Source organism: Neophocaena asiaeorientalis, unplaced genomic scaffold (assembly GCF_003031525.2).
Source record: "Neophocaena asiaeorientalis asiaeorientalis breed wild unplaced genomic scaffold, Neophocaena_asiaeorientalis_V1.1 scaffold254, whole genome shotgun sequence".
NCBI classification, from domain to species: Eukaryota; Metazoa; Chordata; class Mammalia; order Artiodactyla; family Phocoenidae; genus Neophocaena; species Neophocaena asiaeorientalis.
In genome coordinates this window covers 4,435,734-4,450,794 of record NW_020174705.1, presented here as the reverse complement: position 1 = coordinate 4,450,794, position 15,061 = coordinate 4,435,734, and the positions used below count along the sequence as shown (strand labels likewise).

The window sequence follows — 15,061 nt, the reverse complement described above, 5'->3', positions numbered from 1 at the left end:
CCTGTAGAAAGAATACGAAGCAGTTCACCCATTTAAGACCCTACACAGACAGAGTCAGGAGTCCGGGGTCTTGGTCCCATTTCTGCACCTTCCTTAGTTTTCCCCGTGTGTAAAATAGCAACAACAATCTTTGACAGATTCCCTCCCCCAGTGTAGATAGGGAGGAAGGGTTAACTCCATTCAGGTTTTTTAATTTGTTTATTTATTTATTTATCTTTGGCTGTGTTGGGTCTTCGTTGCTGCGCACGGGCTTTCTCTAGTTGTGGCAAGCGGGGGCTACTCTTCGTTGCGGTGCGCTGGCTTCTCATTGCAGTGGTTCTCTTGTTGCGGAGCACAGGCTCTAGGCACGTGGACTTCAGTAGTTGTGGCACATGGGCTCAGTAGTTGTGGTACATGGGCTTAGTTGCTCTGTGACATGTGGGATCTTCCCAGACCAGGGCCCAAACCCGTGTCCCCTGCATTGGACCACTGTGCCACCAGGAAGTCCCTACTCCGTTCAGTTTTTGAATAGACATTTTCAGGGTCAACAATGATTTCACAGGATAGAAAATATCAGTCACAGAACACTTTACATTCAAATAGAATGTTTTCATTTTCAAAGGGCCCTCACTTACCATCTCATTTATCCTCCTAACAGTCCTGGGAGGGAAGCAGGCTTGGTACTCCTAACCCCACTCCCCAGACAGGAGACTGAGGCACAGGCTTTCCAGATGCCACACAGGGAGTGTGATGAAGGGTAAAGGCCAACCGTCATTACCAGCCCCCTCCCAAAAGAGCCACTCCCAGATCTTGTGGACTTTTGGCAGAAGGGACAAAAATGCTGGGTCACTCAACTCTGCCAGTGGGGACCAGGACCCAACCCCACCAGGCCCTGGTTACTAGCCTGTGTTCTCAACCACTAGAGTAGGTGCCTTCCCAGAATCTACTAGGTGGTTAATGAGTCTTTACTGAATAAATGAACACAGGTACAAGCAGATGGAAGGATGGAGGAATGGAGGGAGGGAGGGAGGGAGGGAGGGTTGGGTGGATGGATGGACGGATAGATGGATGGAGGAAGAGTTGGGAGCGTTGGGTGGATGAATGGATGGAGGGAGGGTGGGGAGTGTTGGGTGGATGGGTGGATGGGTGGATGGATGGATGGATGGATGGGTGAGTGGGTAGATGGATGGGTAGAGGAATGGACTTGAGCTGTTTGCCATTTATTCAGAGCCCTCTAAAGAACCAAATGCATTATTTAGGATGTATTTCCACCTGTGGCTGAGCAGGCAAGAAGCTTGCCCAGGAAATACACATCATTTTGCGTAGTGCCCAGCCTCGGTCACTGCTCTTTGAACACCCCCTTTATTGACTAGGAAAGTAAAAACTTGCATTGATAATTAATGCAAATTACGGCTAGAACTGAAGGCTGATGAACTGATGACAGCTGGGCAATCAATCATCAATGCCTTGGTGGTGTCACACTGCTGGCATTCTAGGTAAATTCCACCACAGGATCTTTAATCCCCATCAAATTTAGCAGTCTCATCAATTATTCCCCACCCATGAGGAGAAGGAAGGGTTTATTAAATACTCGAAGTTCACCCCAGCAGACTCAGCCCCTTTAGTCAACCTGGACCTGACCCTCAGCCCTGAGACTCCTCCAATCCTCCAAGTCAGCCCTTCTTCCAGCCTTTGGATTGACCCTAGTGACTGCCCACCCATCAGGTAGCTTCACTTTCTTCACACATCCTCTTTTTTAAAGCTTTCCTTCAATCTGGCCTTCACCAAAGGCTGGAGTAGTTGTTGACAAAATCCAAGTCAACCTGGGTAAGGGATGGGGATAGGGAGCAGGCCTCAGTTGTGGAATCAAGTTTTAAGCAAACTTGAAGAGGGAAAAGAAACTGAACATCTACCAAAAGAGACAGTGTGGATTTTGCATAACTAAAGCTAAAGAAGATCAGGGGGCCAGGCAGACCACGAGATCTAAATATGATATAGGGTCCATCCTCCCACACAGACAACTGCTCTTCAAATATTACAAAGGCCTTTGCTAAGGGTAAGACAGAAAGATGGGGCATTCTATGCAATGCCTAATGGGGCATTCTATGCAACAGTAAAAAGGTCCATAGGCAGATATGTTCCTACATCACCTTCTAGAGGACCCCTAGGATTCTGGCAACACATGTCCTGCATAATCTCTCTCACTTCTGCAGTTGGAGAGCTACCACAGTTAAGTGGTTAATAGCATGCATCCAGAGACCAACCAGGTGGGTTCAAATCCAGCCCCACCTCTGAGTGACTGCATAACACCAGGCAAATTGTGTAACTTTCCTGAGCCTCAGTTTCATCATCTGTAAAATGGGTATGCCTCATTCATTAATCAAATTCTACCTGAACGTATGCTAAACACCAGAAACACATGGGAATCAAGAACAAGCATGGCCCCTACCCTCATGGTGATCATAGTGTAGAAGGAGGCAGATATTCATCAAAGAGTCATGCCCAAAGAAACAGTTATCTCTAGTTGGGCCAAATCTAAACAGAGAGACAGCTGGTGCTATAAGAACAGGTAACAGGAGTTGCTGTGACAGTGTGGCCAGGCTGCCCTGAGGCAGTGGTGACTCAGCTGGCAGATGAGATGTTTACCAGGTGAAGGGGGGAGGGAAAGTGCTCTCCAGGCAGAGAGAGCAGGATGTGCAAAGTCCCTGTGGCAGAAAAGAGCATAGCATGTGTACAGGAGTTTGAAAGACACTAAAGAGAGCAAGTGAGCGTGCAGATGATCACAGCACCTGCCTCACAGATGAGCTGCAAGGAAAGAGACCTTGTCTATAACGAGTTCAGTAAAAGACTTAAGAGTAACACAGGACAAGGTTCCTTCCTGGCTTTTCCCATGAAGGGCTGCAGTGGACTCAGAGGCCAAGTCCAACGTCCTCCTTGACAGCCCCCAGCCAGCCAGATGGAAATGCCCCCTGAATCACAGTCAAATATCAAGAAAAACGAGGAACCTGCTAAGGGGGAAGAGGCAGCTTTCTTCCAATGCTGTGGTTGGTTTCTACGGAGTCTTTCAGATGGAAATTAGGCAGTTCTTCACTGGGGCCTGAGAGAAGAACCTCTCGTCCCAACCAGCGAGAGACCTGATGAATCAGGCACACTGGTGGATCAATCAGCCCACGCGTGTGAACAAGTTTATGGTAGAAATGAAGGGCTTTATTTGTTTGGCAAAACACGGGGCAGTTTAATCGCCAGGAAGGAGGAGTGTCTGTCGGCCCGGCTTTTCTGGAAGGGGGAGCCGTGCAGACGAGGGCTTCCGTTTCATCTGCAGGCCCCTTGCAGAGGGAGCTGGGGAGAGCTTTGCAGCCATCTGGCACACTGCATCTCGTCTGGATGGGCGACTGTGTTCCAAACAAGGGTGGATGGGTTAGCTTTTGCCCTGTGTTTAGAGAGGGATGGGAGAGAAACCAATGGAGGTGGCAGGGGGAGGTGGGTGCTGGGGAGCACTGCCCAGGCCCAGGAACCAGAGCATCCAACCCCACAGACTTTGGGCCACTAAGCGGCCCTGGACGGTCTTCCCATTCCATCCCTATCCTGGTGCCTACAGACAGTCCCTCATGTGGAGATACACCAACACATACCCACAACCCCCCACAGGATTGCCAGACATAGCAAGTAAAAAGACAGGATGCCGTTCGAACTTGAATTTCAGATAAACAACGAATTATTTTTTAGTGTAAGTATGTCCCAAATATTGCTTTGGGATACACTTATATAAAAAAAAATGTTAAATTGAAAGTCAAGTTTAACTGGACCTCCTGCATGTAATCTGGCAACCCTAGTCCTGCACAAACAACCCAAGACTTGGAAACTCAAAGAGAAGGTCACACACGCACAAAAACACCAAAATACAGGCACACACACGTACATGCACACATATAAGCCCACGTGCCTCGCAGGGTTCAAAGCAAAGGGGAAAGAAAGGGCCAAATTGTGGGTGCTGCCTCCCCCCACTTCCCTGTCTTCTGTGTCTGGGCTCAGAAACAGCAGAGTCCCGGCCACCTGGAGGCCACTTGGCATCCAGGACCAAGCTGGGGCTGGAGGTGCCCTGATGCACCAGGACACTGACCAGCACCTGCCTGGGCTCTGGCCTGGAAGACACAGCAGAGCCCTGTGTGCTTGGCAAGTATAGCAAGGGGCAAGGCGCTCTGAGGACGGAGGTTCACCTTGGAGCCCACTAGCTGGCGGCTCACTGATGAGCCCGTTGCCTTTCGTCTGCTCTCGCTGCGTCCGCCCCAATCTCCGTCCCTGCCAATCACTCACTAAGCATTTACTGAGCAGCTACTAAGGGCCTGGCATTGGACTCGACGCAAAAAAACATACCCCTGGTAAAGCCACAGACCAGCATGCCGAAAACTCAGCAATGACCTGCCCAGCACTGGCTGAACGTGCACAACAAGCCAAACATCGCAGCAGTGGTGTCATTTCCTTGAATCCTCCCAACAGCCAAGGAGGCAGCCGTCATTGCTGTATTATCTCCATTTTACATTTGAGGAAACTGAGGTCAGAGAGCTGAAATGGCTTGCTCAAGGGCACACAGGTGGGAAGCAACAAGGTCTGGAGGAGGCACATGCCAACCTTGGAACTTACAGTAACATAACCAAATATGTTTGGGAAAGTGAACTTTCCCTCGGGTGAGGCCACCTGCCACCATTAGAAGCCGGGTCCTGCCAGGAGGAGCTGGTGAGATAGCTGGGCCCCCAGGGGCAGCAGGGTGTAGACTGACCCCAGTGTAAGTGAGGAGGGCAATGCCATCTGACCAGTGCCCTTCAGGCTTCAGAGGATGACCCCTATAGAGGATGGTACATGTGAGTCTTGTGGGGCTGGGGAGGCAGGGAGATATTTAACCAGGATGCAAATTCAGCACAGATCCCCCTCTGCCCCTGGATATCCTGGCCCTAGAAACTTCCTAGAGAAGCACAGGCACAGAACCCCAAGCCATGTGTGCCAGGATATTCATCACAATGCCATCTGCAATAGGGAGGAAGCAGGAACCATTCAAAGACCCATCAATCTAGGGTCGGCCAAATAAATTACAGTACATCCACACAGCAGAATAACTGCCTTAAGAGCAAGGTGGAGCCCAGGTTTCACCATGAGATGATGCCAAAGACACATCACTGAGTGAAAAGGAAGCTTTTCCAGACAGTAAATGGAGCATTATCCCATTTTTATTTTAAAAAGATTAAACTATTTATGTGCAACTATATATGCTTGACTACAAAGAGAAAGGTGTGGAAGGGTATATGTCAACCCCTCCCCTCCTGGTGTCACCTCTGAGAAGCAAGGTTGAAGAGAGGCAGATAAAAGAGTTGTTTGCTTTTTGTTTTATATATACTTGTACTGCTAAAATTCTTTACAATGAGCAAATAACAATGTGTATTGCTAATAAGCAGAACAAAAGCCAAGGAATTATACTCAGACCATGTAGATGCTTTCATCCAGCCTGATTCCTAGAGGCCAGGGCTCACCATTCCATCAGGACAACACAGAACACGGAATCAAAACAAAAAATGAAAAGGGCAGTAGATTTTCCCTCCCAGGCATCACACGCCTTCCAATTTAAGCCAACACGTTTCCAAGTCACAAAGACTTCCTTATGCAGAGATGCAAGACAGAGCCCCACAGCAAAGACACAAGCCCTGCCCAGGTTTCTCCCAGAAGGAGGTCTGACAGGCAAGGCAAGGAAGGTCCGCACACAGTCAAGGGTGGAGGGACCAGGCAGGAGGGGCCACAGAGCCAAGGGAACCCACTGGGCAGCCCCTTCGTTCCCCAAAGACCCTCGGAACCGGGAGCTGCACAGAACCCCTGAGAGCCTGTTTCTATGACATCCTGGAACACAGTGAGATAAGCCAGGGGGAAGGAAACAAGCAAAATTCACAAAACCCAGCCACACTTGGAGCACGCTAATAGTGTCTACTCTTCTCTCTGTTTTTGGAAATCCACCTTTCTCCTTTGTGCCTTCAAGGTCCTTGCTTCTGCATGCCAGCTCTTCTCTCTGCCTGTTTGCCTCTACCCACTCTTTGGAGTTCCTCCCCTGCAGCTTTTCCCAGGCCCCCTCCCACTTCAGACTGCACCCTGCCTGGGACATTGGCCCTCTGGCCAGTGAGGTCTAGGGTTCAGATGCAGCTGAGACTCTCTGGAGAAGGAAAGGCAGGAGCCCTGTGGACTTGTGAGTAACCTGACAACTTCCCGCTGGAGCTGATAAGGGAAAAGGCCAGCTCCTCCTCACAGCAGCCCCACAAGTACAGGGCTCTCAGTGGCCTCTCGGGGGATCTGTGCTGTTGGTCAGAAGTACTGTCACCTCCATGTGCAGTTTGCTTGCAAGGAACCCAGTGCAGGAAGCTGTGTATTGCTCAGAGAACAAAATAAAGGGGGGAATTAAATGCACCATCTGCTTATTAGCAAGAGATTTTGAGGCAGATGCTTAAATATGCATGCCCAGACATTATAAAACTTTGGGGTAAATGTTAATTTCAATAATCCAAGTTCTTGTGCTTGCAAAAAAAACACCGTTCTTTTCTCTCTCTTCTTAGTGATTTGGAGGCTCTGTACCCCAGAGTCGCAGCGCCAAGAAGGTTGACCTCACCAGATTTTGGCAGCTGTGCAAAGTGGGACCCTGAACACTCACTGGGGACCAATCTTAGAGAGATGCTTAGGAGGGGGCCACCAAGTCACCATTCCCTCCCTCCTTTCTTGCCCCCATCCAAAAGTCAGACAGCACTAGCCTGGTGCCCAGCCACAGGGATAAGGAAAGCCCACTCAGAATCTCAGTTCTTCCCCTGACACCAAAGACCCAAAAAGTTGAGAGTAGGGGAGCTGACTCCATCTCCTCTGGGGTCCCACAAGGTGGGTAGTTGTAGCAAACCCAGCTCAGAACTGTGTGCAGTTCAAGGGCCGCTGTACTCATGTCCCCATGGGACACCATGGGGGTGCAAAACCCTGCACCTTAGATTCTCAGTGTAAATGTTTTCAGTTTTGTGGGCAATACAGTCTCTGCTCCAACTATTCAACTCTCCCACTGTAGCAGGAAAGTGGCCACAGACAATATGCACGTAAATGGGTGTGGCTGTGTGTCAATAAAACTTTATTTACAAACACAGGTGAGAGGTGGCTTAGGCCCATGGACCAGAATCTGTCTCCTCCACTAGAGTAGGGTCTCCAGGAGAACAGGAACTGATCCATCCTGTAGAACAGCACCTAGCCTGGCACCTGGCACCTGGCACCACAGAAGCTGCTCAAATACTTGGAATGAAAAAGGCAAGTGGCCCCCAGTGTAGAGAGGTGAGGGTCTCCCCATGACACTGTCTTGTGCCAAGGAACACAGCCAGGTCAGGGCTCTCCACCAAGGCTGGGTCCTTTTCCAAGGTAGCATGGAAAAGTGACAGCTGAGTGTTTTAAGAGGACAGAGGCTTTGGAGTCACACACACAAACTATAGTTTTGCAAGAGGGTCCAGACCATGGAGTGTCCTTTGTTTCATTGCACACACCATGGTTGGGTGCTAGAGTGTCCAAACTTAGGGTGAATCTTTGTACTCCACCCCCCAGTTGGCCTCTATTAAAATTCCAGCAAGAGCCAATGAACATATTAAATCCAATGGGCTCTCTTCAACACAAATGACTCCTGTCTTTCTCCCTCTCCTGTCTGTGGAGCCACACATTCTCTTCCTGCTGGTCCTCCGACCTTTCTCATGGATTCTTCTCCTCTCATCATTAAGACTTTCCAGGCTTATAGTAAAGCCCCTTCTCTTGCCACTCCTCTCTTTCCCCAGTCAATCTCGGGTGTCCTCTTGGCCTCAACTACCATCAACACTGATGACCCTCAAGTCTGAATCTCCATCCCCGACCCATTTACCCATTAGATGTTGCCACCTGGATCTCAGAGCAACGTCAGCCAGAGTCCATAATCAAACTTATGGTCTTCCCTGCCTTTCTGGAGGTCAACTTGACTCTGCATCTTGCTCATTCCCAATACCCAATAGATCCTAAATCCTTTGAAATGTATCTCATAAGGTTCACAACTCAAGGTCCTCAATTCAGGTACACCAACTCCACCACCACCACCACCATCATCCAGGCCACAAGCATCCTTGGCAAAGACTCCTGTCCCAGGCCCCAGAATGGTCTCCCTCGTGTTCCCTGAGCTCCAAGTCATGTTCTAGAGGACCCAAAGGGACAATGACCATCTTGCTGAAATGTTTTAAATTAGGACGACACCGGCTTGCAGTCCAACTCTTTCCAGCTGAGAAGCCCAAATCAAGCTCCAGTTTGCCAGCGCTGGGGTTAAATATTTCTAAAATGATTAAAGCCAAGGTCAACACAGCTAAAACTACTCCAGACACAAAGGCATCCACCTCCCCAGGGGCTGAGGGGTCTGAACTGTCCAGTATGCAGCCTGTGCTTCTCTGTTCCTGCTGAAAGGAATACCGTCCATGCCTTCTTCCTCCTCCAAGGACCCTCCACCATCCTGCACCCCACTCTTGGCCCTTGGAGGACGAGAAAACCTCCTGCCATTTCCCTCTCCAGCACAGCGTTCCACAGATGCTTGCCTCATAAATTACAGAAGAGCTGTGGCAGACACACCGCACTCCGGTGGGTGGCCATGTCTTCATGTCAGCTTGAGAGATCGTTACCAGGGAAATATCTATATCTCAGCAGAGAGAGCTTCCACCCTGTGGAGTCCAGCTGTGCTCAAACAGGAATCCTGAAACCCAGATGTTGGTCCAAACGCCCTGTCTCGGCAGCCAGCTTTGGACCTCTCCACTGTGGGAGTGAACCCCTCCTGCCATCTGGCCTGCCTACCCGCACCCATGCTCCCTGGAATCCTGCACCTCCAGAACCAAGGAGGAAATTGGGGGATGCCAATGAGTTCCATGCGGAAAGCTGAGGTGCTACCCGAATCCAATCTGAGGTTTAGGTGGATGGTATCCCCCGTTACATGTCACCAATGGATAAGGGGATGGAGGACGGAGTCTGAGTCACCCAAATAATTAAAAACAGAGATGACCATTTGTTTTGTGCTTTTTCTGGGTCTAAATGCTATTCCAAGCATTTTCTATTTATTATCTTGTTGTTTTGTTGAATGCATACATAACCTGTCACTGAGATTATCTCCATTTTATAGATGAGGAAATTGAGGCCCCTGGAGGTTGTATAAACTTCCCAAGGCCACAGCTCATAAGTGGTACAGCAGGGAACCAAACTCAACACCCACACTCTGAAATATTTTTTGCAAGTGTAGACTCGTGGCTCTAAGCCAAGGTGATTTTGATTGCCTTCTCCTGCTACCACAGGCAACGTCTGAGGACCCTTTGGGTTGTCGCAAGTGGGAGTAGGGTATCTAGTGGGTAGGGGCCAGGGATGGTGCTAAGCATCCCTACAATACACAGGACAGCTGCCCATAACAGAGAATGATCTGGTCCCAGATATCAACAGTGCCAAAGTTGAGATACCCAGGTACAGACCATCACCAGAAAGAAGGGGAAAGACCTACAGTCTGGATTCACTCCTACAGGGAGCCCCATGCTGACAACAACCTTCTGCTCTAGTCTCAACCCCAGGGACTCTTGAGTGGACAGTCTATCAGGGGATTTTGGGGATTCCGATGAGTTATTACCCTTGAAAGCTCAACTCTGCTCAGCAACAACTCAGAAATCTATGCCAAGCTGCCTGGTCTTGGGAAAAGCTGAACAAACACCTGAGGTTGATAACCAATTACCTACAGGAAAGACTTTTTTCTCCTTCCAGGAAGAGCTGTGGGTCAGATTCACCCTGGGGTCTCTCTAAAGGAATCAATAAAGGCTCTGGGAGGACCAGTTCTTCAATACCCTCTCAGCATCACTGGTCCTGGAGCGGGCAAAAAGACTCTGTAAAACTTCTGATCCCTGGTGGAGGGTCATCCCTCACTAGTCACACACCCTCCTTCCACCGCACATCCAGCAGGACTTGGGTTCTGAGAGGTATCCTGGGGCTCCAGTTTAGCTCCTAAAAGCATCCCCTAGCAGCCAGAAGAGGAAGCAACACCCTTCTTAAAGACAAGAGCCGAGCCCAGGAGCCACTCTGAGGGACAACCAGTCACATGTAAACCTCAACCATCCAGAGCACCGGATACAGTAATGGGAAAGGGTATTTTATCCTCAAAAACATCTAGATACAACATGGACAGGGCGGTGTTCCCCATGAAGCTTCTGCACAGAAAAGCCCAAAATGATCTACATCCAAAAATAATCTGCTATTAAAGAACAAAGATGATTTTGACATTTCAGCCAAGCTAATGGTCTATACGGACAAAATCCCATGAAAAAGCATTCTGTTTTTCTTGATGCATCTGAATGTGGTCTGTGAATGAAGAAATGGCTCTCCTCCTTAAAGAAATAGCTGCTGCTCCTGGCACCAGCCTGAAACTGCTTCTAGGTTCTTTAAAGAGAATATTCCTATAGAAACTAAAAAAAAAGAAATCTGTCTGGTGGGCATTCTGGGCAGCCTGTGCTTTGGCCAGCCTTTAAACTTGAAAACCAAGACACCAGCTCCGTGAGGAGCCACTGTTCCCAGAAGATCCAGGTGTCCCAAAAGGAGAGAATCGTATTCAGTTTCAGAAAACAAGGACGATTTCTGTCCAGTTATGACATAATCCTTCAAACCATGGTATCCACACTTCCCTTCATGAACCAAAAAGTTCAGTGGTGTTTCTGCCTTTTAAAAATGTCATCCTCTGCACATAAATCCTTTAACCTCCAAAAGGCATTTACCATGCAGAGTCTTGCCTAAGGTCCTTATCTCTTGTAATGAACCCCCAGAACCAAACATGGCTGCAAGCAAGGTGCACAGAGAGAATTTCAGCACTAAATCACATTCATTGAGCACATACTACACACCAGCTGCAATGCTAAGTACTTTCTATGGATAACCTTCACTTAACCTCAGGAACAATAACCCCATGAAACAGGGCCTATTGACATGTCCTTTGCACCACTGAGAACACTAAGGCTCAGAGAGGTTAAGTCACTTGCCCCCAGTCACCAGTTAAGGAAGGCCACAACCAGGATTCACACCCGAGTAGACCAGCTCCAAACCCACATTCCTAAGCATCCCACTGCACTTAGTCACTTCATTCCATTCTGGTGTCCTGGTCTTTGGCAAAGTTCCACGTAAAAGAGGGAGGTGACAGGAGGAGGGGAGGGCTTCTGACAGTGGAAGTTTCACAGCATTGCACGGCCCGCATAATTGTGTCTCAGACCTGGGATCTCTCCTCTCACCACACTGCGACACACCCCATCCCACTCTTTCCACGATGTGTCCCAATAAACCTTCCATAAATATTATCCTTCTCCTGGCATCTTAGAAATTCTCCTGGTTCTGGTGTCCAGGTGGCCCATGATCTGAACAATCACAGCCACGGGTAGGTGAGGGCTCTGAAGCAGCACCTGGGAGTCAGCCGGGCTTTGATGCAGCCTAGTGAACGGGAGACAGGCTGCTGCCGCCTGTGTGGATTCAGGAGAAACAAGGGGACCTCTCCCTTGTGGGGCTCACTAGTCACAAATCAAATTTTTAAGACGAGCTCAGCCAAGCAAATGGTCAAGAATAAAAACGTTTGGAAGAAACAAAAAGGTCAAACCCATTGTCAATTTAAAACTCTCAAGGTGGCTGCCCTCACCATGGGGACAGCTGTCCAGACAGTCCTCATCTGTTTTCCAGAAACTTGTGACCCCCAAATGTAAGGTCAGCCAGGTCACAACTGGAAGATTCAGAAGAGGAAGCAGAAAGCAGTGGCCGGGGAGGTCAAGCTGGCCATGGAGCTCCATCCCACACACACCTGGTGACTCACATACCCACGCACATATGCTACAAATCACCCGCACACGTACCCTCGGCTAGCGGGGACCAGAGCTAGGCAGCACCCAAGGGGATGCACAGAACTTTGCTTCACTGTCCTTCTCTGGAGGGTTGGGGAGAGAAGAGTGACTTCAGGGTTGGAAGCCACCTGCCTTCTCTCTCAACTCTCCCTGCCCAGCCAGCCTGGGGAGCAGTGACAGGAAGACATGGGGCAGGTGAGGGGCTTGGTGAGCTGCTGCTGGCACACACGCTGACAGGGGAGGGTTTGCAGAGCCTGTGCCCGGTACTTCCCACCCAAGCCCCTTACCAGATGGAAGGCAACCAGCAAAGTCCCAGAGAGACGTCTAAAACAGCTCTGCCCAGGATGGGGTGTGCAGAGTGAGGGCTGCTCAGAGTAAACCCCCGCCTCCTTTCCCTTCTGGACGCCCCCAGGACACAGCGCTCCCCCTCCCTTTTTGGACAACCGCAGAGCCCACGGGTCTCCCAGCCAGCGACGACGTCGTTGGAGAATCACCAAGTCGATCCTACATAAACAAGAAGGGAGTTGCCACCAACGACGGAGCATCTAGTTTCTCAGGAGGTCCCCACAAGCTGTCATACCGTGCCCGCCCACCCACAAGAGTTGCTGCCCAATTATCAACTTAGACCTGACCGCCGACGGGGAGCATCCCTGCCCACCCCCCAGCCCCATCCCTCCTGCGCCCCCCGCTCACTTACACCTCTGTCTTCAACACCTGTCTGGATGCCGGTCTCTTCCCTGCCCAGTCGTGGCGCGCCTTCTCCTTCCTCCTTCGCTACGCTTCCTCCTTCCAGCCCCAGCCTCAACCTCTTCTCCTCCGGAGGGGCATCCTCCTCCTCCCGCCTCTGCCGGCCATCCCTGCCTCTGAGCTTGCCCGTGTCCTCGGGGCTGCCGGAAGGGCTGGCCATAGCTCCAGGGGGGCTCTGCCTGCACTTGGGAGAGAGGAAGGACCCAGCAGCCTTCCGAAGCCAGCGGCCTGTCGGTGGGAGATCTGGCTTCTGAGCGCGGGCTCGGTGGGTTCGCGCGGCTCAGCTCTGAGCTGGGCTCTTCTGTTGACCACTCCTGTCTCTCTGCCGCCACCTGCTGGCTGCTCGCGGGCACCGCGGGCACGCGTGGAAGAGGCTCGCTCAGGCAAATCCTGGCCCGCAGCTCGCACACAGACGGTCTCCCTGACCAAGGAAGGGAGGGGAGTAGGGACAAGCAGACGTCCACTTCTCCAACGTCCTGCGAGGATGGACACCCTGGTCCCTCAGTACTGTTTTGCATCTTGAATGGTTTGGATGTGGCTGGAAAACAGAAGCTGCTCAAAACACAAGGAGAATTCGGCCTGGAGAATGATGTGCTTAATACAAAGGCACCATCTTTCAAAGCTGTGCTTAGCTATCAAGGATGTTTATTGAGCATCGCTATGAACCAGGCATGGCAATGCGGGAGGGGGTTACAATGGTGACCATGGCAGGCATTGCCTCTGCCCGGTGGAGCCCAGCGCCTGGGGGGGAAGGTGATGATTGATTGACATTGCCAACGGGGCAAAAGGCTGCAGAGGAATGTGCTGGGGATGCAGAACCTAAAACAGAAGAGCCTCAGAAGGTCTGGGGCTGGGAGAATGGCAGAGGAAGTGAACACTGAATGGAGGTGCACAAGATGAGTAGTTCTCAGCCAGGTGAAGGGTGTTCAGGCAGAGGGAGCAGCACACGCAAAAGCCCAGAGGCTGAGAGGGAGGCAGCAAGAAGCCTGTGTGGCTGCAGCAGGGTAGGTGAGTGGAGAGTGGTGTGGTGGGTGGAGAGGTTGTTGGGGACCAGGCATGCAGGGCAGGACCAGATAGAGGACCACTGCAGGGACTCAGCACAGCAGCAGTGCAAATGGACAAAGGGAGGAGACATTGAGAACTACTTTGGAGTGATGGGTTGATAACTCTGAGTGTGCCCCGCACATGCCCTTAGCACCAAGATGGGGCTCCCTCCTCGGCTGTGTAATGAGTTGAGCCAGGAGGTATATTCTGGACATTTACAGGTTATACCCAGTGTCCAGGGCAGCCTCATTGAGCGCCAGGCTCCTATATGTCCTGAGCTTCCCCAACCAAGAGCTGAGACCATGCTGCAATTGCTCGATAAATTATTTCTGCCACTAAGCCCCAGCAGGCACTCACTGCCTCTGCCTTGTTTGTGATTTTATCCTTAAAAGCTATCATGGTGGGTGGCACACAGTAGGTGCTCAAGAAACATTTGTTGGATGAGTAAATGGATCTGATCTTGCCCAAGGTTCTCTGCATCCTACATGTTCCCCTTCTTGCTTCAGCCCCTTCCTCTCTTCTCCATCTCTTCCCTCTGTTCCAGCACAAATAAAACCCTGTTATTATCCCCACTATACAGAGGAGGAGACAGCGGCGTAAGGAAGGCAAGCAATGTGCCCAAGGCACCCTATGGCGAGAACTGCTGCCACTGAATTGGGAAACCTAAATGCAGTTGTGGGGGGGGCACTGGATCCCAGGGTGGCAGAGGTCAAGAGGTGGCTCTCAACCACCAAGGTCACGGGCAGAGTCAAAGCAGAAGTCAGCAAAGTCTGACTCACACAGAACTGTAGCAGTGGCCAGTTGAGCCCAGTGTTCCTAGAAATGAAATAGATGGCAAGCATATTCAATTCTTACTTGATCTGTAGAAGCAAAAGAGTTCTAGGTCAAGTGAAAAAAACTCTAACTTGAATTATAAAAACAGATGGTCAGGGGCTTTTGGCAGAAACAATGGCAGGCATCTCACGCAGGCCTGCGAGCAACTTCACAGATGGCACCACTTTCAACACCGGGAGCACGTTGCCAGGCACCACCAGATGAGCCGTATGGCTGACAGGGTCTTGGTGCTCCGGCTGGGTGTCAGGCCTGAGCCTCTGAGGTGGGAGAGCCAAGTTCAGGACATTGGACCACCAGAGACCTCCCGGCCCTATGTAATATCAATTAGCGAGAGCTCTCCCAGAGATCTCCATCCAAGACTGAGACCCAGCTCCACCCAATGACCAGCAAGCTCCAGTGGTGGACACCCCATGCCAAACAACTAGCAAGACAGGAACACAACCCCACCCATTAGCAGAGAGGCTGCCTAAAATCATACTAAATTCACAGAGACCCCAAAGCACACCACCAGACTTGGTCCTGCCCACCAGAAAGACAAGATCCAGCCTCATCCA

General features: G+C 50.7%; 1 protein-coding gene across 1 annotated transcript in view; it reads right to left on the bottom strand.

Moving 5' to 3' along the window:
- The window catches only part of LOC112409347 (uncharacterized), a 572,027-nt gene extending 559,162 nt beyond the window's left edge, over positions 1-12,865 (bottom strand). Inside the window, exon 1 of the mRNA XM_024759376.1 lies at positions 12,580-12,865. Within this exon, the coding sequence (XP_024615144.1) occupies positions 12,580-12,789 (210 nt within the window). The 5' untranslated portion in view covers positions 12,790-12,865. The remainder of the gene's footprint in view (positions 1-12,579) is intronic.
- Positions 12,866-15,061: the final 2,196 nt, after the last annotated feature.